Raw genomic sequence first — 22,172 nt, 5'->3', positions numbered from 1 at the left:
TCCTGACACTGTTGCGAAAATTCTACTACATTTCCATATTACTGTACACTATAATTGTACAAGTATTTATAATTTTATTTATGCGACTGCATAGGGATGAATCATACTGCTAAATATGCGTTGCGAAACAGCGATTAAACTAAATGGCATCAGTTACAAAATGTTAAGGTTATTTATTGACTAATCACAAAAAGCCACGAATAGTAATTCGCTAAAATTATACATTTAAAACAGAGATACCATCTACAATTTTCGTTTGGTTAGTTGATTAATTACGAGTATACATATATTATTTTTATATAAAGTTCTTTCTAAAGTTAAAACATAACAAATTATTATTGTGCCACCATAAACTCGTAAATATTAATTTGATTCAAGCGTATCAATTTGTATTGATAACTTCTGTAAGTTGGGAACGTCATCACGACATGAAAATTATTGACATAGTAGATATGACACGTTGGAAACCTATAGGTTATGAGAGCAAGATTCCCTTATTATAAAAGTGTGGACGAAAATTAATTACTGTATGGCCTGAATATGAAGCTGCAGAAAGCTTCTCAGAATATGAATAATAAATGTATATATATACGATAAGTAAGCTATATTTAGCAGCTGTGCGTTATAATATTTATATTACCTTTATTTACTGTTAAGTAAAATTCCTTCTATAGTTAAGGAACATAAGCATGCTGTTAATATGCAAATACTGTAGCGATTTACAAATTAATCTACACTAGTGCAAACTCCCGTCGCTTTGCTGACGGTTTACGATAATGTGCTCATTTAACAGATAGTAGTAACATTTGATAGACCTATCAGAGATTCAGTAACTTTTTACCGTGTACTCTTGTATAAAATCAAAATTACTAACTCCATTTCAATAAAATGCCGTTATATAGTGAATATGTGCTACTCTATATATGTTAACAACAATGTTATACAGTATATATATATACATAATATAGTTACATGTTATGTTACATTAAGAAAAATTTAAGTTTTCACCATTCAATTGTAAGGACATTGCATCGTACCCATGCAATAGCCTAAGACTTGCTTGGCTAAACAAGTAACATACTGCAAGATAATTAAGCGTTCAGAAAAACCAACCAATAAATAGCAATGGTGCAAGAGTAACGATTATTCTAATCGATAATTCATTCATTAATTAATCAATTTAACGGTTGTACAGTTCCTCTTACTTTGAAGAACACTCTGGAAATAAGATAGCTATTATCTTTCTTACAAATAAGCATAAGAATATTAAAGCCGGAAAAGCCACGGCACCAATTGCACTGAGTCCAAATTTGGATATACCGGTTGCATAGAAATATGCCGGTGCCGCAAATGAAAAAAGACCCAATGATAAAATACTAGCAAGAAGTATATAGCGACTTTCGTAGCAAGCAATAGGTACACTTCGAGCTTTGAATGCACGATAAATACATAGAATATTCAATAATCCAAATTGAGCATACGCATACACAGCAATGGCGTTATTGTTGGTCTTACAATATAAATAAACCACCTTTTTGGAGGTAACGTCATCAATACCTACAGTAATTGGATCAAATTTTAAAATCAGCATATAAGCCATACCTAGAAACATGAGAGTAAGTATTAATACAGCCAACTGAATAACAATGTTGCTTATTATGGAGCTAGTATTTTCTCCGGGTGATCGTTCGTCTTGAATTCTGTTAAGATTTGCAATTTTCATTAAAAGAACAAGGAGAACAAGGGTTGTACAGAAACTAAATGCAATAAAAGAGAGTGTACAGATCAAAGGAGTAATCGGTATTAATAGCAGGATGGGTAATACATAATTACTTAATAAGCCAATTAGCAACAACATATTAAGTAAGTAGCTAGATTCGGTAATCAAGATATTTTTTCTTCTCCTATGAACCAGAAAGCAAGTCGTTAATGTCAAGCTAACAAAAATGCTTGCAATAATGACAACTAATAGAGCTGGCCCATCGGTTATTCTTAAATGCCTTCTAAAGACCGCTAAGCAACCTGTAGCATTAGAATTTGCTGTCCAACCACGTAAGCAATCATGGCAGTGAACGGTATTTGTATAATTGGAATAATGATGCGTTGGGCATGGCGGACAGGTCCAGCAGCATCTTTCTGCAATACTAAAAATTCGATAAGTACCAGGCGGACAATCTGCACTACATTGTGATTCTGGTGGTAAAATCGCCCCTGAATGCCAAATAATCTCATTGGTTTGTAGATAGAACTTAGAAGAATTTGTAGCAATCTCCGTCGCTGAGTAGCTTCCAACAACTACCGTCTGCAGGATTTTACTACTAGGGTCAATCTGTAAATTGCAGTATTTATAAATACCTGGGCCATCTCCAGTCTTGTCAAAACGTACTGGATGTGCTGTAATCCCATTAAAGCTAACATTATAAACAAATTTATGTAATTCCTTTAGATTAATGTGCTTCGCAGCATTAACATTATCCATCACAGAACAGCTAGCGCCAGGTTTACAGTTTAACATAGTATGTAATGCATGCGCAACAGTATAAATCGCGTCAATAATATAACCAACATAGACACCATTAGCATAAAAATCATTTGTTGCTGGATTTGTAGCCTCATTAGGCAGGTTACAATCATTACCATTGTATGATTCTTTAAATATCTTTTGAAACCAAGGATTAGCCTGATTATTACAAAAATTTAACGTCTTTAAATACTGCATAAATTTTTCTATATTATGATCAGGAAGCATCACTCCGAGGCTTCCACTAACTACACTAGTTGGAAAGCGCCTGACTAATGGGCTATTTGACCAGCCAGAGACGGCTATAAAATTTCTATCAGTTAATCCTAGTCGTTCAGCCTGGCGAAAAAAAGACAATGCATCCACTGGATCACATATTAAAACTATAGCTTGAACATTTTGTTTAGCAATTAATCGCTGAATAATTGTAATCATATCTTGCTGTTTACGATAGATTTGAAACTTTGCAAAAATCGGTATGCATACTCCTAGACTAGTTGTTGATCGTAGTAGTGTATTACCCATTGCTTCACCAAAAGCATCATCTACAATCACGATTCCAACATAATTCCACCGAAATTGTCTAATAATTTGTACAATTGCATCAGCCTCGTAATCATCTGATGGGACGGTTCGGAAAAATGACTTGTATTCTGCCACATTACTTAATCGACGACTGCTAGCGCTATAACTTATTTGCAATAATTCAAAATTGCTAAGCATCGTTGCTACAGCTATTGATTCCTTACTACTTGCAGCACCGATAACAGCAGCAATTCGTCCATGCACAAAATTGGCAGTATTAGATGAATTCAGCTCTAGATCACGATTATGCTTTACGTAGTTCATGGCATATCTCAGAGCTAATTGCGATGATCTACACGTATCCCTAATATCATATCCAAAAGTTACCTTTGGCAATAGCGTTGAATCTTCATTAATCATTTTGATAGCATATATCATAGCTTGCACTTGTTGAACATTTTGGGCATTTATCTTAGAGCAATGTCCAGTTTTTGCATCATAGTCATTTAAAACGTCAAAGAATCCTCCAAGAATAAAATCACCTTGTTGGAAGGCCCTGATACCGCTAACTTCATTCCCAATGGTATTTTCTCCGTTGGCGGTGTAAGGAGATAATCCAATGTGAAAACCGATTACTAAATAGCAAGTGAAAGCTACAGAAATATCACACATCGATGATTTTGAGCTTGCAGTCGACTTTTTTAGAATAATTTGTTTTATAAATCAATATACGGAGGACAGGGAAATGTACAAAGGATAGCTTTAAAACACGTTATATATTATAATTGAGACATCAATCTACTATGATACGATTGAGGTTATATCCTTTAAATTGGTAGAATCTCTTTGGAAGTTAATATACGCTGTTACTTTGCTTTTAAAACAAATTTAAGTTTAAAAAATTGGACAAGTTTATGATAATAGAAAAGTTTCTCGAATATCCAATTGTTAACTATTTTACGAGCATATGGAATATTTCATTAGTGAGAAATTCACAAAGTACTAGTATCTAAATACAGCTAAATTTCATCACTAACTAGAAAATCTACTGTATGCTAATGTGTTATCTGAAAGTGGCAATAAGCACATATTGATCAAAATTCATCTCACCATAATTAAATTAGGTAATATGTAAATATTCAATGTACGAGTATACAGTTTTTAATAATACGTGTATATATAATGAAATCTCTATAATTTTACAAAGACACGCGTATGTTTTATAAAGTATATTGATAGTTTAATTAATTAGCACAGGCGTTCCATTATTTAATTTTATACGTAAATAATGAAACTAGTACGGATATCCGTGCTTGTAACTTGAAAAGAAAGGATCTATTTGCAAAACTACTTAATAATATTTTTATTAGTATCATATTTTATGAAGCTTGTACTATAGCTTCTATCTGTCTATGGGTGTATGAATACACTGTAAGCTTTTGCTACTCTGTTGGTATGAAAGAAAATACCAGATACGCCCGTAAAAATTCTGCAATTCCAAGTATTCATTTTACGCAATAAAATTATCAATCGCAACAGTATAATTACATGCTTTTGAATACCTCTTTCCATGTTGTCGTAAATTCCTAACGGAAGTGACTATAAAATTTACACTATTTAGGCTTTCCTATATTGCATATTCGTTGGAGCTGTAGAGATAAGCTTTCCTTCTAGCTTAAAATATGCAGAATGCTACGATTGTAACTGCAATTTACTCCCCTTATGCCAATTATAGGAATGAGGGGATAGATACAGATTTCTTCTCTCCTTCCCAGTGTTAATTATTATCATTAACAAATTTAATTTAAATAACCTAGCCATAACTCTAATTCTAACACAATTACCTACATCTTAATGATGGTTAGAGTCCGGGAATAGAATATTGTGTTTTCGTATCAGTCTATTAAAATTATGCCTAATTATTAACTAATATAATGCTTGCAGGTACATTGTTTCGGCAAGGTATACTTAAGTTCTAATAGTTGTTACCTTCGTAGAAGCTATTCAGTTTTACTAAATAATAGTTATTCTATGTTATATACGATATTTTGCATGTATCGTTGATCCAAGATTGTAATTATTAAAAAAGTAAACTGTAAGTTATTTTAACTGAAGTACCTTAAACAAACTACAATTTTAAGCGACTAGTGTAGTAGTTTCTGATATTTGTTGATTTCAGCATATGAAAAGTATATAAACCGGTGCAAAGATTTACGCTATGCAACATGAATCTAGTACAGCCTCGTAATATTTAATATGTTAAAAATGTTTACTACAGTATACTTTAAGACACACTTTTAGCAGATGGTTTATCTTGAAATTAATTTTATTTTATCCCTACTGCCAATTGGCTGACAAAAGGTAAAGGTTGCATTAATACAGGCTGCAGCGGGCGATTTCTAGAGCTCTATTAGTCCTGTATACAAAATGGAAGAGTATCTTCGATGATAATCGATATACAAACTATGCATTACAATTGGGTATTAGAAGTGAAATAAAGAAAAGATTTAAGGCTTTTTCGCTAGAAAAAAATGGAAATAATCTCCATACTCTCACTGCTAATTGAATGCAGAAATTTTGCAGAGGATAGCTGCTCCGCCATACAGTTTATTATCGCAGAACGCGTACAGTAGTAACTGGACCACTATACTGTAATGAGTCATGATTACCCAATCAATACTGAACTACTGCACACACACAGTCATTTACGGCACATTATCAAGTATCGCCATAGAAACAGTTTGCGCATGCCAGGCACCATCAAGGTATTAATTAAAGTGCAGGCATGCTTGCAAATCCTGCACGAGAACTTTATTCGCTTTTGGAGTAGAATGAGCTCGGCAACTAGTCGTCGGCAGAAGCCGAATATTCTTATTGCTGGTACCCCTGGTACTGGTAAAACAACAATATCCAAGCAGCTGGAAGAAATGACCCAATTCAATCACATCGAAGTTGGAGAATTTGCCAAAAAAAATAATTTGTTAGAGTCGTGGGATGCAAAGTACAATTGCCACATCATCGACGAGGATAAGGTTAAGATAGCTACAGAATGCTACGCAAATGCACTCATTATCTACAGTATGTAACACTATATACTACGAAAAGAGCAGCAATCAGCCTTGTTCCATCTCCTACTTGTAGCCTATAGCACACTTATTAGTAGAAGTATTAATTAGAACGAATAGATTTTAATGACGAGACCGAATCGTGATGCTGCAGCCCTGCCTAACTAATGCAATGAATGAAGGAACGTACTAAACTTATTAATGTATCATTAACCTTAGGTCGTTGATAAACTGGAACAAGTCGTACCTGCTGGTGGTTACATCATCGATTATCATGGCTGTGATTTTTTCCCAGAGCGATGGTTCGATGCGGTTTTTGTATTGAAAACGGATAACACTATCTTATATGATCGATTGCTAGCAAGGTATGAATCAATGCAAAGAAACGATGATAACGGTAGATTGTATAGAATGCGAGTGTTATCTACGAATATTGAAAATAAAAGATTCGGAAAGAGTGTTAGTAAAGCTGCATGTTTCGAACCTGACAGTTGTTAAGTAACTTAAGCTACACGTAAAAGCAGGATAAACTATTAGAGATAAATTGCAGTACAGTCATTCATACAGCAGATCTGCAACTGAATTCAATGGCTACATTTGGTAGGTAAAGACCAGCAGATTATTTTCTTTATTTATCTGCCTTGTCATTACGGTAAAAGTAATTTCAGCCAGATTACATCCTTTACCTGTCTGTTAATTGCGTTTAATTATTCTAGAGCGTACAAAATTCAGTAAATCACGAATTGCAATATACAAGAATTTTAGATGATAGAATATTTAATTGAATATCGCAATATCGGAAGACTTTACAATTCTATAAATCTTAATTTGGTAATTCTTATGACATTTGCTCAACGCCATTTACGATAAATAATCCTTTCATGTACCACCAATTTTATACACTGTACATATTTATCCTATGTGCAGGGGCTATGATGAAGCCAAAATTCGCGAAAATGTAGAGTGTGAAATCTTTCAAGAAATTGTATGCGAAGCACAAGATAGTTACAGAGAAGACGTAGTAATGGAACTTCAAAATGATTCACTAAAAGATATTGAAAGCAATGTTAACCATATAAGGCAGTGGATCGATAGCTGGACTGGTGTTAAGAAATAGCGGAGTATTTTTTCTCATATCAATGTATGATAGGCAAGAATCTGTTAATTTAAATTCGATGCGGTATTTGATGAAACATCCTGACCTTACCATTCATAACATTACAGACAATAATTGCCTGTTAATTGTATCTACTCTCGTCTGTATTACTGGAATATTTGTTAAATTCTATCATCATTTCTTTCTATTTCGTGAAGATTTTAATGGTCGAGTGGCATATTCGTGATATGTATGTACTTGATAGTAATACATTGTGAGCTTTCAAGTTTTAAAGGATGACGGCAAATGCGTACTGGTTTTATTTGCTCGTTAAGGTTCTTCGTTATGAAAGTGTAAAAACTGGCGTATACTCGTATATTGTAACATTTAAATTCTCGGATGGAGTCGCGCAAGCAATAATAATTCTTAACTGCATTAGTGTACATTATACCGCATGAACATTGTAGTAGGTGAAGGAAAATGAGAGATTAATCGATTTGCCATTACTCTCAAGTGGATTTATTGCACAAAATGGAGTGGTACATATTATTGTTACCGCATTAATGTTAGAAATAAACCAGATAAGAATATTTCTTGTATTCGATTGATAGTTAGCATTCATTGCCAAACCTTTGCTTCTGTAAGATGAAGCCAAAAATTAATCCTACTCAAAAGTTATACCGCATCTTACACGTTTTAAGAATTGGATTGATATATAAATAAATAAGGAAGCGCGGAGAAAGTAAAACATCAAATTTCAATTGAAATGCTGAAAATAATCTAGATTTAGGCATTACATTGAGCTACCCAGCTGCACGCCAGAATTTCAATCAGCAAGCAATATGTATGTGTTTATTTGCATGTATAACATAAAATAAAACCTTTAGAAACTGATGATTTTAGGATTATGTCAAGTAAAGTAAAGAATAATGCTTGGATCATCGAATGCAATGTGCTACATCTACATCTCAAGGTTGTAGAATCGCTCGTTATTCGGTAAAGATCTCATGCGGCTTGAGTAATGATTAGTTGATTTTCTGTGTAACAAACTATTACTAATTGAGGTTGTATGTATATCGCAAACAAATTACGTTTACTAAAATAAATTATGACTAACAGAATCAGATAAATTCGCTCGTGTTTGAAAGAGTAGATATAGTCAGCATAAGTTTACTTTCGATTCTTCAGAAATATGTTTCTTATGGTGTGTTACATCTCTTACACGATTTATTAAGATTTATATAATTCAAGCGTGATTATGCTAGAGCTAGTGAAATCTAAGCTCAATATTATTGTAACAACATTTGAATAATAAATATCGCTAGCAAATATAGACACTACAAAGCTATCACATGATTACTTAGCAATCTATGGCATAAATTAGAATTGAACTGTATATAATCGCAGCATTACAGATTGGTTGATCAATTAATTAAGCAATTTTTAATAGACTATCCTTATTATGTTGTGTACCGGTAATGTACGCATACACAGATAATTTTTACATAATCTGGATTATCGCAAAGAGGAAATGGGTCGCTAAAACGTCATTTCAAATGTTTGAAAAACATATATTGTATTAGCTCTCTAGATAATCAGGCATAAAGCTGCAGAGCGTTGTTCTCAAAATTACATAAAGGAACTACTTTAAAAGTTACAATTCGTCGCGATCAGGTTCCATTTCGTTAGACTCTTCGGTCTGGTAATGCCAGTTAGGGAAAAGTTTAGAAAATTGCCCGTAAGGTAGTTCGTGCACCTCATTAATTGATATCTTGCCATTTTTATCCTTATCAAAAGCAGAAAAAACATCGATAAATTTTATCTCGCCAACTTCACAATCCAATAGAATTTTTCTGAATTTTTGCTTGCTAGCCATTTTTCGCAGTAACATTGCATCAAGGATTTGCTTCCTAATTGCAATTTAAATCATCAATGCAAAGTTTAACTGTAAGCATTGCAAAATTCATGAGCTAAAACAATTTTCTTACACTCTAATTTTTGTAACAGAACTGAGCACACTGACGATCACATTAAGTATTTCCGGTTAATATCGCTGTATTCTATCAGTACTATACTGTATACCTAATCTACAAAATCAAAGGTTCCAATTAAAGAATTTTAGCTGAACCTTAATACTTCGTATGTTGCAAACTCGTAATCGACTGCTTTTAAGTAGGTGTTATCGTTATTATTCTTGCAAGTAGTTCGATTAAATCTTGTTAGAGGAGTCCACCACATATTTACAGCCAAGTTACTACCGTACGATCGAACATGATGAAGCCAGCTATAGAAAAAGAAAATTAGAAAATTCAGTATATGAGGATTAAGCTGGAGAAATAGTTTTAAATAAGATATCGCTGGCAGTAAAAAGGAGAAAGTCTTTACCGTGTCGCAAAAACAGTTATACATCGGCAACAGAAAACTTACTAATGAGGTATGAAAATGCAGTCACCAGCCGACAGTGTAGTTTTATATAATTCTATTTTTAGTAGATCTGAATATGTATTGAGATCAACTTTGTCAACATCCATATTGCTAAATCCATTATTATCTACGATGCCGCTATAGTCAGTATCCTGTAATAGCATTGGAAAAAGAAGCCAAGATAATTTTAAAATATTCTAATAGATAAATACTGTGTTTCTATGCTATATTCAATTCGATATTCATCACTAGTAGGCATGATTAGTGGCATCTCATCACAGTTATTATTATATTACAACCATTGCTAAATTTTATTAGCGAAATGAATAACGTAGTGCATAAGCATGAAAAATATAGAAATATCGTATTATAGTTATTAGCTACCCTATCAACCAAGATAAACTCCTTAAATCCGCGAAATAAACAGTTCAAATTGTCCGATCCATCGTTATGTAGAACTGATTTGGTGCCACCGCTGCTAAACCACATGACAATATCAAGCAATTTCTCAGCAAACCCACCGCAAGAAACGCAAGGCAGCAATCTAATATCCTCTGTACCAGTTCCATCAAATACATTTGATCAAAGTTTAAGATTTATTAAGCAAAAACAATCCCAACCGATATATCAATATCAATACTACAACATCCACAGGAAATCTTTTAATTTATTTAAAGGAAGAATTTGAATATCACTGATATAAGCAATACATCTCAAAAAAGTTTACCTCGCATTGCCATTGGAATTGTATGGACAACATACAAATCTTCCGTTTTATATGTCTTAATAAACCTCCTTATACTGGTCATAAAGTTGCCTTTGGATCTATTCTCTTTCTTTCCTTCTTCAACCAGAACTTTAATCTTGCCAAATTTCTCACTGTAGATGAATAATGATAATAACATTACATCATAACACATTGAAATATACAATATCTAAGTTATGAAGTTTGAAACAATTGCATATCACCGTATGGTTAAATTAATAAATTGGCTGTATTTTTCCAATCGTATCCGAACTAATAAGATAGTAAACTATATGCAAACCCTTTCATTAACTATACAAAAGTATTTTCAAAAACATTATCTGTAAATATTATTCTATGTTATGCATCGATTCAGTAGACTTATAATGCAACAGTTGCCTTAGGTGTTCTCATCATATCTGTCTAGGTAATATATCATTTTGACTGTATAATCATAAAAACTCTTAAACAAGGTATTAATAAATACTATCTACAAGGGTAGGAATACTTTAGGACACGATAAGCTTTAAATCCTTAATATGACACTGATAATTTAGGGCCTTCATTCATTAACTTTATCATATCGCATTGATTTTTTAATTTAACTGGCTGCATCAGGATTTAGCTTTCGTAAATTAGATTGTCTGAAAAAACTTATGACGCAGTTCAACCATCGAAATAGTACCCGACTCGTAATAAATTCTGCATATATCGATCCCTTTAAGATAACCTTAACACGATTCCGTAACAGCATCCAGCAAGGCTATTATTTCCACCTTAAGAAGCTTTTAAGACTTTGGCATACAGCCGAAAAGTATTACCATAATCCTTACTATTATTCTAAGATTGGTGTGATAGCACTATATGTATCCATATCAATAACGGGGAATATCTAAAGTAATGTATTACTATAACCATGAGATATACTACCGGAGAAAACTAAAATTGTAACATTATGTTTTTAACAGCAAAAACGAAATTTTCTTGTTTACAGTTTCTACAATCATTAATTGAATTACGTTAAATATTCATCCGTCCATAAATCAAAAGCTGGAATTGCTCTGGCTGCATTACGAAGAACCACAGGCTTACCAGGCTTTGAATAAAGGGCATAGAATATATCTGGAGTAGGCATCGATTTCAATTCAGGGATCGGTGTTAGAGCTCCATGAGATCCCAATGGTTTCATATGGCCTCTAGTAAATGCATCTGATGGGCTATGAATTTTAACGCTAGCTTGACAATAAAATGAAAACAGCATTAAAAATACTAATATCTGAACGCGAATCCTGCCTAAAGCAGTGTATGCCATTGCGCTTCAGTGGATAAGTAAGGTAAATGTTGATAACGTTTACGAACAATAATTAATGGAGGCTTTCCGTACAAATAGTCGCCACTACTACGTGACTCCTTCTAATCCCTTCACATTAATGAAACTCTTTTAAGAATTTTACTTGCTATGGTCTATTGACAATTGATCAATTAATTATTCGATCATGTCATTTTTTCTACTGCTTTATCAATATTCCGTAGACAATGAAGTATCTTTACACTACCGCTATTTAGCGGAACACTCCCATGTAACACTTGTTGCCTGGAAACGATCAGATAGCAAGGCACTGGTATCAATGCCGTTGATCTAATAATTTGCTTTACCAATTGTAATGCAATATAATTCTGTCCAAGAATTATAATAGAAATCACAATAGCTACTTTATCGTAGGAAATAATATATGTGTGCGAGGAATATGACCGAAATTAGATAATGCTTCTTGATGAAGCAGTGATCGACAATTAAGCGAGTACTTTGATTAGTAAACATCATCTTGATCAATACACGATACTGTACTAATGTGATTAGAATTGTTGGAATAAGATTACTTGGCAAATGAATGAGAAGTATAGTACGTTAGCTTCTATAATTTATCGATTGATTGATTGGTTGGCATAAATGTTAGTATAATTTAGAAATCATCTATTATGGGGAATTGAAGACATTTCGAAGTGTCGTTTAAAAGTAAATTCCAAAACGTACAAGATAAAAATATACTATACTTTATTCGCTTTTAATGTCAGATAATGTAGTACCCTAATAAATCACCGTTATCGAGACGGTCAGAAGGGTTTACTTAATCCACTTTATGAATTATCGCATGATTAATTGATTGTGCTATATTAAAGAAAATGGCCGATTATTATATGCCACGGCATATATAAAACTTCCGAATTCCCACATAACCTGCATAGTCATAACGCTAAGACGAAATTTGCGGCCAAATTTTTTACTTTTGTACCATTAATTACCTCACTAATGCAGTATACTTAGTAAATGTTTAAACACAAATCGCATTAACTGTAAATCACTTCTGGTGACAAATTTCTAAAATTTCTGGCCTTGCGTTACATTAAATATTACACTTCGTATTATAACTCGTCACGCTGAGGTTCCATTTCTTCTTCTTCTCCTTCGGGCTCGTATTGCCAATTTGGAAATAATTTTGAAAGTTGCTCATAAGGCAGCTCTTGTACCTCATCGAACGATATTGCGTCATCTTTGTTGGAATCAAAAGCTGAGAAGACAACAGAAAATTGGATTGGACCGACGTCTGATCGTTTCAATATCTTCTTAAATCCCTGCTTTGTAGCCTTTTTATGTTTTGACATGACACCAAGGATTTGATTTCTACGTTCAATATAAATTATTATGCACTGAGCCATACGAAAGCTAATGTAAAAAGTGTAGGAGGCATTGCATACTGATTTACAGACACAAAAAATGTTATATTTGCAAGAGTGTAGTTATCACCATACTAATTCTACTGCATATAATAGTACTGCAAAAAGAAAGAGCAATTTTTTGGCAGCTAAAAATAGAATTTTTCTTAATGAGTAATCCGTACCTTAATACTTCATAAGTTGCGAATTCATATTTAGCAGGGTTTAAGTAGGTATCACCTTTGTTTTGCTGACAACTAGTTTCATTAAATTTAAATAGTTGAGCCCACCACGTATTCACTGCTAAATTACTATCGAAAGATCGGACTTGATGTAGCCAACTACAAAAATTAGAAAGGTTAATGTCTGAAGGTTGATTGTAAAAATAGTTTTAATTAAAAAGATACTAGAAAGGAAAGGCTCAAGTAAAACTAGATCGTGAAGTACAAGGTAGTGCAATACAGCTTACAATTGAGGGATAAAAATGCAATCACCGGCCGATATCTTAGCTTTATACAAATCCATGTGCATTAGATCTGAATATTTCTTAAGGTCAACCTTGTCAACATCCATATTACTAAAGCCGCTATTATCAAAGAGAGCATTGTAGTTGACATTCTATAATTGCATCAAAAATAAATAAAGAGACAACTTTAAAGATAGCGGTGAAACATAAATACGTAGATATCGATTATTTGCGTTATTGAGCCCAGAATTCAATCTTTGATCATATCATTATTGGTATCTAATCATAATACCATATTTGGATGCGTCATATTGATAGCTATCAATGATACTAATAACAAAATGTTTCACATTCTCGTATAGATTAAGATTATAGATTATAAGTATTATACTCTTGTCAACCTTATTAATCATAATGAGTTCTTTAGAACCACGGAACAAGCAGTTTAAATTTTCTGATCCATCGTTATGAAGAACTGATTTGGTACCACCACTGCTAAACCACATGACAATATCAAGCAGTCTCTCTGCAAATCCACCACAAGAAACGCAGGGTAACATTCTAATATCCTCTATATGTATTATCGAATACATTTTAGTCTAACTGAAATTTTACTTATAATAAAATGCCAGCCACAACTTGTACATAGCCATTAACTAGAAATCATTTTTAGTTTAAACAATTCCAAAAAACTATTCAATAAATTATAAGGTTAACTTAATGGTATACAAGATGTTTCTTCTTCCAAAGATATAACTAGCCTTTAACAATATAAATTCCCTATTTTAACATTATTTTATGAATTGTGAAACTATTGCAATCAAATGATCATCATGTATGAAAGAAGAACAATATAACTCAAAAATCTTAATAAAGTTACGATTATACAATATACAGCATTTAATTAAAGCAAAACTAGTTTCATAAACGATATTTGACCGATAAAAGTAATATATTAGAAATATAACTAACCTCGCATTTCTTTCGGGATCGTATGAACAACATATAAATCTTCAGTTTTATATGAGCTAACAAACTCTTTTAGAGAAGTCATAAAATTCCCTTTCGATCTATTCTCTTTTTTACCTTCTTCGACTAGAACTTGAACATTACCGAATTTCTCGCTGTATATTAATAAATATTGTGACACGATTCGTGAATGTATTAGAACTTTTTAAAATATTACATTAAATTGCAAACAATTTTATACATATAACTACTAGATCTATTAAATATCAACAATTTCGATAGTAATCGAAATTAATAATAAGAAAATAATCTTAGCGTAACATATTTCATTAACTATTTATAAATATTCTTAAGACATCGTAAGTAAATATTAATTTACACCATGTACCGACACAGTACATTATTTACGGTAATGTCAAACTAGTTTACATATATTCGTTATATATTTTATTGTGCTACAGACTTGCTCCAAATGAAATTATAAAAATTGATGACAAACTAAATAATTTTAAAGTATTATAGTGTGTACATACAAATACGATATAAACTATCAGCTAACGATGAAAAGTCATTAATCGTATAATTCGATACTATCAATCTAAGATCTCGATTTGTTAACTTCTTTATAAAGTAAATCGATGTAGTTATATCTAAATCCCGGGAGTTATACTACATCCAAATACAGTATTTATAACTAATACTTTATTACTTCGTAGCCGGTCTTTAACTAGTTAATGCTATATTCTGTATGCATAGTTTATATTAAAGTAGAATCTTATATCGTTATATCATGTATAGAACTTACTCCAATCTTGTTAATTTCTAATATATTTATTACGTATATGAAAAGCTTTCATTGTATAAAACGCTAGATCAATGATTACTTCGACGTCGTTTTAGGCTATACTGATAATACAGGTCTATCTCTATAAACGAATTACTAATTGATAGATAGAAACTATCGGTACAAATTGATTATTAATAGTATGATTAATAACATGATTTAACATCTACGGCGATAATAATTCCTTTTACGACTTTTACGATCTATCAGACTATCGATTATCAAACTACCTTAGATATTCATCAGTCCATAAACTGAAAGCTGGAATCGCTTTGGCTGCATTACGAAGAATTACAGGTTTACCAGGCTTAGTATAAAGATCATAAAATGTTTTTGGATTAGGAATAGAAGTTAACTCCTCTACGGCCAAAGGTTCTCGATGAGATCCTAATGGTTTCATATGACCTTTAATGAAAGCGTCTGATGATACATCAACCGTGGCTCGACAATAATATAAAGATAATATTAAAAGTATTATCTGGATACGACTATTTCTAAAGGTAGAGTATGCCATGATACTTTGCTGGACGAAATAAAAATAAATATTTAAAGCTTTTTACGAAGAAAGACTAGGGAGTTGTTGCATAAATGCGGACGTGAGTCTTTCACTTAGATTAAATATAGCTTTTTTAAGAATTTACTTTGTCGTCGCCAGTTGACAATGGATCAATTAATTATGCAACCGAATAGTTCCTTTGGCAGATCCGTTCATAATATAGGTTACATATTGATCAGACAATAGACCATACTACTACTCTAGAGGAACACACCCATCTAACACCTGTTGCTTAGTAACAATTAAACCATTCGATGAATAAAGCATTCCTAATAAATGAACTTGTCGATTTAGTTATTTGCCTTATTGTCGGCAAAGTTGCGAAATTCATGAATGTTAATAGAAATCAAAGGGGCTATGAAGTGGCAAGCAATTCCGATTTTGAAAATGCAATAGAAATTGGATTAGACTTCACCGAAAGCAAGGAAAAGTAGTTATAGGAATATTTCTATGTACAAGTACTCCATTAACAAAAAATAATAACGATTGAATGTTGTCACATTCAGAGACAGCAATAAATGAATGAAAGATACTTTGCCTAAAATTGTTCGATCACCACGGCATAAATGATTACCCGCATAGCTAAAAAATTATCGATTTGTGAGAATTAATAACGTATAGAAATTATAAATTAAATCCAAAAATGTACACGAATGTCAATATTGTACATTAATTTAGCTACTGTACTTTAGATTAGTAGTAACATACTGTATATGTATACTAAATAAGAAAGTGAAAATTTGTAATACTTACTGCATATAACTTGACATTAAACGATTAGTATTAAAATGGTATAGAAACTACAGATAGTTTTGAAGGTACAGTTCACGAAAGCCTTCCTGACTGTATACTATTGTGATATTCTGAATGGATGCTATTTTTATTATATTGAAGATAAAGTGATAGTTCTAATTAGATGAAAGTATTACGGCAGCGAAGAAGAAAGATCGAAATTTATGCATAGACCATGTTATCTACATGCAGACTAAAGGCTTGATTATAAGTAATAAAAATACTCGTATTTTTCTATAACATTATCAGCGAAAATTTTATATACTATCGAAAAATAAGCAGCGCAGTAGTTATGATATCTAACTGAATTAGTGAATCTTAAGTAAGACTGGAAATGTTTTATCTATATCTTAAAGTTGTAATGTCGCTCTGAGAGCCTACGCAAATACACATACCGAATTATCTACCTATTGGGACTAATAATGCTTGTTTAATGATCTGCTCATCGAAGTATCGTTAACAAAAATTGTAGATACGTACAAATAGTAAAATTTGTAATTAGTAAAAGGAATCCTGATAAGACTGAATGGAAAAATTTTATATATAATATACGTATAATGGAATGGATACTATAGAAAAAATAAGTCACAGAATCTACACTCCGTGCTTTAATTTATTTCATTTTGTTACTTTTACATTGGTTTGACACGTATTTTAATAATAAGAGTACTAAATCATGATAATGTTGCACTGTCATCCGTGTATTGTGTGGTCGTAGACATAAACTAAAAGAGATCAAATATAATCGTAGAAGAATTAAAAACACTTCATCATCTTTGATCATCACAATTTATGCGTATTGATTGAGTGCATGGTTTAAATAAAGTGGCTTAATCATCTCGGTATACAGCATGTATAAATTTCGACACCACCTTACCCAGGTGAAGACAATTTTCAGAAGAAGTGAAAAGTTAAAATACTGCTTTGATACACAGTGTGAGCGGGGACGTACGGTAGTAATTACTAAAATATAGTATATTCCTAGCAACGCTTGAAATATACATATATTGCAATAATTTCATAATGATTAAGTCAGATACTTTGCGCCAGTGTCCTTATAATTTTATAAAAATTATAGCTAACATTACAATTCGTCACGTTCAGGCTCTAGTTCCTCAGCCTCTTCAGATTCGTAATTCCAATTTGGAAATAATTTAGAAAACTCTCCATAAGGTAGGTCTTGCACCTCATCAAATGATACTACGTCATCTTTGTTGGAATCAAAAGTAGAGAAGACGGCTGGAAACACAATTGGTCCAACCTCACATCGTGTCAATATTCTCTTAAATGTTTGCTTTGTCGCCCTTTTACTTTTTGGCATATAATCAAGGATTGAATTCCTGTAATAAAGTTAAATTATTATACATTCAGTCCGATAATAGTTAGCATAAAAATCTAGTAAATATATCATAGCATAAATATCCTTGTTACACCCACAAATTTACAGCATAGAAATGAATTATAGTTATAAGATTTATTCAGTTGGTATTATTGAAGCTCAAGGCTGTACACTTCTTCAAAGAGAATAATTTAATTCGAACCTTAATAGTTCATAAGTTGCAAATTCGTAATCAGCTGTATTTAAATAGTTGACATCCTTATTTTTCTCGCAACTACTTTCATTAAATTTTAATAGCTGAATCCACCACATATTCACAGCCAGGTTACTGTCGTAAGATCGAACTTGATGAAGCCAACTATAAGGAAAATTAGAAAAGTTCATCAATAAATCTTAAGTTAAAACAACTTCTAGTAGAATCAGTGATAAAAGCAAAAGGGCCAATTATAAATATTACTGTATCATAAAATATGGGAATGGAATTTTGGCTTAGGACTTACAATTGGGGAATAAAAATGCAATCACCAGCCGACATCTTGGCTTTATACCACTTCATGTGGATCAGATCAGAATATTTCTTGAGATCAACTTTATCGACATCCAAATTACTAAAGCCATTATTGTCAAAGATTGCATCGTAATCAACATTCTATAACAGCATATAAGAAATCAAAAGAAAAGACAATTCAAAAAAATGTAGTAGTAAATGGATGTTTAAATTTACTGTATGTTTATAATATTTAGCTTAGAGTTATTTTACATGACGAATGTATAATTGCAACATTTTTTAATAAGCCATTTCAAAGTCTATTGTCAAATCTAATTAACGAGACTAACGTGAAAGATCTTACGACCTTATAGAATTATATTAACTGTTATGTACCTTATCAATCATAACAAGTTCTTTAGTACCACGAAATAGACAGTTAAGATTTTCATATCCATCATTATGAAGAACTGATTTGGTACCACCACTACTAAACCACATGACAACATCAAGCAATTTTTCAGCATATCCACCGCACGAAACGCAAGGCAGCATTCTAATATCCTCTACGTATGTAATAACAAATAAAATTAATTAAATTAAAGTTTATTTGCGATGGTAAGTATACGCCATTTAGTGCGTAATAGTTACATGAATATATCGCCAACATAAAATGATACTGAGATCTTATGATTTATTTTACATTGTTAAGGACATCTTGTCTATGAAGTTATAATGTCATCAAATTTATTATTTATTAAACCTAGAGTATCGAATCCTTTATCATATGTCAATTTAGCGATTTATTAATAGCAGATGAAACTTTAACTAGATGACTACCAGAGTCTGAATTAATAAATGCAAGAAGTAATAACTGGTAAAGTAGAGAGGATATTTAGATTGTGCCAAGCTTATTATAACTACTTTGATCCTAATGTAGAGTCATAATGCATTTAAAGTTAGCGATACAGCTTACCACGTGTAATATTTCGACAAAAATTTCTAAACTGACTTCATAACGATATTTGACCGATAAAAGTAATATATTAGAAATATAACTAACCTCGCATTTCTTTCGGGACCGTATGAACAACATATAAATCTTCAGTTTTATATGAGTTAACAAACTCTTTTAGAGAAGTCATAAAATTCCCTTTCGACCTATTCTCTTTTTTACCTTCTTCGACTAGAACTTGAACATTACCGAATTTCTCGCTGTATATTAATAAATATTGTGACACGATTCGTGAATGTATTAGAACTTTTTAAAATATTACATTAAATTGCAAACAATTTTATACATATAACTACTAGATCTATTAAATATCAACAATTTCGATAGTAATCGAATTAATAAGAAGAAAATAATCTTAGCGTAACATATTTCATTAACTATTTATAAATATTCTTAAGACATCGTAAGTAAATATTAATTTACACCATGTACCGACACAGTACATTATTTACGGTAATGTCAAACTAGTTTACATATATTCGTTATATATTTTATTGTGCTACAGACTTGCTCCAAATGAAATTATAAAAATTGATGACAAACTAAATAATTTTAAAGTATTATAGTGTGTACATACAAATACGATATAAACTATCAGCTAACGATGAAAAGTCATTAATCGTATAATTCGATACTATCAATCTAAGATCTCGATTTGTTAACTTCTTTATAAAGTAAATCGATGTAGTTATATCTAAATCCCGGGAGTTATACTACATCCAAATACAGTATTTATAACTAATACTTTATTACTTCGTAGCCGGTCTTTAACTAGTTAATGCTATATTCTGTATGCATAGTTTATATTAAAGTAGAATCGTATATCGTTATATCATGTATAGAACTTACTCCAATCTTGTTAATTTCTAATATATTTATTACGTATATGAAAAGCTTTCATTGTATAAAACGCTAGATCAATGATTACTTCGACATCGTTTTAGGCTACACTGATGATACAGGTCTATCTCTATAAACGAATTACTAATTGATAGATAGAAACTATCGGTACAAATTGATTATTAATAGTATGATTAATAACATGATTTAACATCTACGGCGATAATAATTCCTTTTACGACTTTTACGATCTATCAGACTATCGATTATCAAACTACCTTAGATATTCATCAGTCCATAAACTGAAAGCTGGAATCGCTTTGGCTGCATTACGAAGAATTACAGGTTTACCAGGCTTAGTATAAAGATCATAAAATGTTTTTGGATTAGGAATAGAAGTTAACTCCTCTACGGCCAAAGGTTCTCGATGAGATCCTAATGGTTTCATATGACCTTTAATGAAAGCGTCTGATGATACATCAACCGTGGCTCGACAATAATATAAAGATAATATTAAAAGTATTATCTGGATACGACTATTTCTAAAGGTAGAGTATGCCATGATACTTTGCTGGACGAAATAAAAATAAATATTTAAAGCTTTTTACGAAGAAAGACTAGGGAGTTGTTGCATAAATGCGGACGTGAGTCTTTCACTTAGATTAAATATAGCTTTCTTAAGAACTTACTTTGTCGTCGCCTGTTGACAATGGATCAATTAATTATGCAACCGAATAGTTCCTTTGGCAGATCCGTTCATAATATAGGTTACATATTGATCAGACAATAGACCATACTACTACTCTAGAGGAACACACCCATCTAACACCTGTTGCTTGGTAACGATCAGCACTGTACTAGTTGATGAGTAGAGCGTATGCATTAATAATGGATCGCTGATTCAATTATAGCTAGTGGCCTTATTATATGATAAGTTATTACATACATAGATAATAATAATAATAGTTACAATACTTATTAATAGAAAGATATTAGTGAAAGGATGGAAGATTGGTTAGATTGCATAGAAAGGTAATGACTGATAGCCATAGTACCGTACTAGATGACAAACCCTGAGTACAATCTGATAAATGCATACTGTTGCATCGAAATCATCTAACCAATGAATAAATAATAACAGTTTGACTTTTGAAACTTTTCAATTGATGTAAAAATTTTACATATTTCGGTAAACAATCAGTTTTGGAAATTGAGACCGTCTAAAAATATGGAAATAGAACCAAATGAGTAACGTACTATATTAGTTCAGGATGAATGCGTGCATTAAAAATTAGACTACTGTAGGGCAAGTGAATAAGATATCAAAAAATTAGTTAAGATGAATCGGTAAGCAAAATTTATAAAATTTATTTTAGTATTTTAAAAGTAATAAAGTAGCAATTGCCAAGAAAATTATGTACTGGATTTATAAACGATACTCAATATATCTAGGACATTTACTAGCAAGAGCTAAAGTGCAATTACCTAGTAGTTACAAGATGGGATTATGTACAAATTAGCGCATCATCATCTAGTCTAATGTCAGTTCAAGGTGCAGTATGATTCTGCGATATTCCTTTTAGAACGTTCTGGTATCGTAATAGTCTGAATGCTACGTTTAAAGTTCGTATTTTGTGTAATAAACACGGTCTTTGGCCGAACGTGTTTGGTATGCAATAAACAATGTCATAAAATAATAGCGCATAGTTTTCACATAATCAGTCACAATTAAATTATCCTAAGAAAATGGATAACAAATATCTTACACCAAAA

General features: G+C 31.9%; 5 protein-coding genes across 5 annotated transcripts; 1 reads left to right on the top strand and 4 right to left on the bottom strand.

Annotated features, from left to right (window-relative positions):
* Positions 1-1,201: 1,201 nt before the first annotated feature.
* Positions 1,202-3,718, bottom strand: TRIADDRAFT_54290 (uncharacterized protein; the record flags this gene model as incomplete). Its single annotated transcript, XM_002110334.1, has 2 exons — positions 1,202-1,557; positions 1,603-3,718. The coding sequence occupies 2 exons, from the start codon at positions 3,716-3,718 to the stop codon at positions 1,202-1,204; spliced, it is 2,472 nt and encodes an 823-aa protein (XP_002110370.1).
* Positions 3,719-5,877: 2,159 nt separating this feature from the next.
* On the top strand, positions 5,878-7,228 carry TRIADDRAFT_22704 (uncharacterized protein; the record flags this gene model as incomplete). The annotated part of the gene is made up of 3 exons (XM_002110854.1): positions 5,878-6,078; positions 6,331-6,476; positions 7,039-7,228. 3 exons carry the CDS (start codon positions 5,878-5,880, stop codon positions 7,226-7,228), a joined length of 537 nt encoding a protein of 178 aa, XP_002110890.1.
* Positions 7,229-8,861: 1,633 nt separating this feature from the next.
* Positions 8,862-11,688, bottom strand: TRIADDRAFT_54288 (uncharacterized protein; the record flags this gene model as incomplete). Its single annotated transcript, XM_002110333.1, has 6 exons — positions 8,862-9,117; positions 9,336-9,491; positions 9,635-9,783; positions 10,016-10,185; positions 10,359-10,510; positions 11,396-11,688. The coding sequence occupies 6 exons, from the start codon at positions 11,686-11,688 to the stop codon at positions 8,862-8,864; spliced, it is 1,176 nt and encodes a 391-aa protein (XP_002110369.1).
* Positions 11,689-12,800: 1,112 nt separating this feature from the next.
* Positions 12,801-15,884, bottom strand: TRIADDRAFT_54287 (uncharacterized protein; the record flags this gene model as incomplete). Its single annotated transcript, XM_002110332.1, has 6 exons — positions 12,801-13,101; positions 13,277-13,432; positions 13,561-13,709; positions 13,959-14,128; positions 14,530-14,681; positions 15,601-15,884. The coding sequence occupies 6 exons, from the start codon at positions 15,882-15,884 to the stop codon at positions 12,801-12,803; spliced, it is 1,212 nt and encodes a 403-aa protein (XP_002110368.1).
* Positions 15,885-17,802: 1,918 nt separating this feature from the next.
* TRIADDRAFT_54286 (uncharacterized protein) lies at positions 17,803-20,961 on the bottom strand (the record flags this gene model as incomplete). Its single annotated transcript, XM_002110331.1, has 6 exons — positions 17,803-18,058; positions 18,260-18,415; positions 18,558-18,706; positions 18,941-19,110; positions 19,608-19,759; positions 20,678-20,961. The coding sequence occupies 6 exons, from the start codon at positions 20,959-20,961 to the stop codon at positions 17,803-17,805; spliced, it is 1,167 nt and encodes a 388-aa protein (XP_002110367.1).
* Positions 20,962-22,172: the final 1,211 nt, after the last annotated feature.

This window comes from Trichoplax adhaerens, genomic scaffold (genome assembly GCF_000150275.1).
Source record: "Trichoplax adhaerens TRIADscaffold_3 genomic scaffold, whole genome shotgun sequence".
Taxonomy (NCBI): domain Eukaryota; kingdom Metazoa; phylum Placozoa; class Uniplacotomia; order Trichoplacea; family Trichoplacidae; genus Trichoplax; species Trichoplax adhaerens.
The sequence above is the reverse complement of the archived record's forward strand: the minus strand, read 5'-3'. Positions and strand labels throughout refer to the sequence as shown.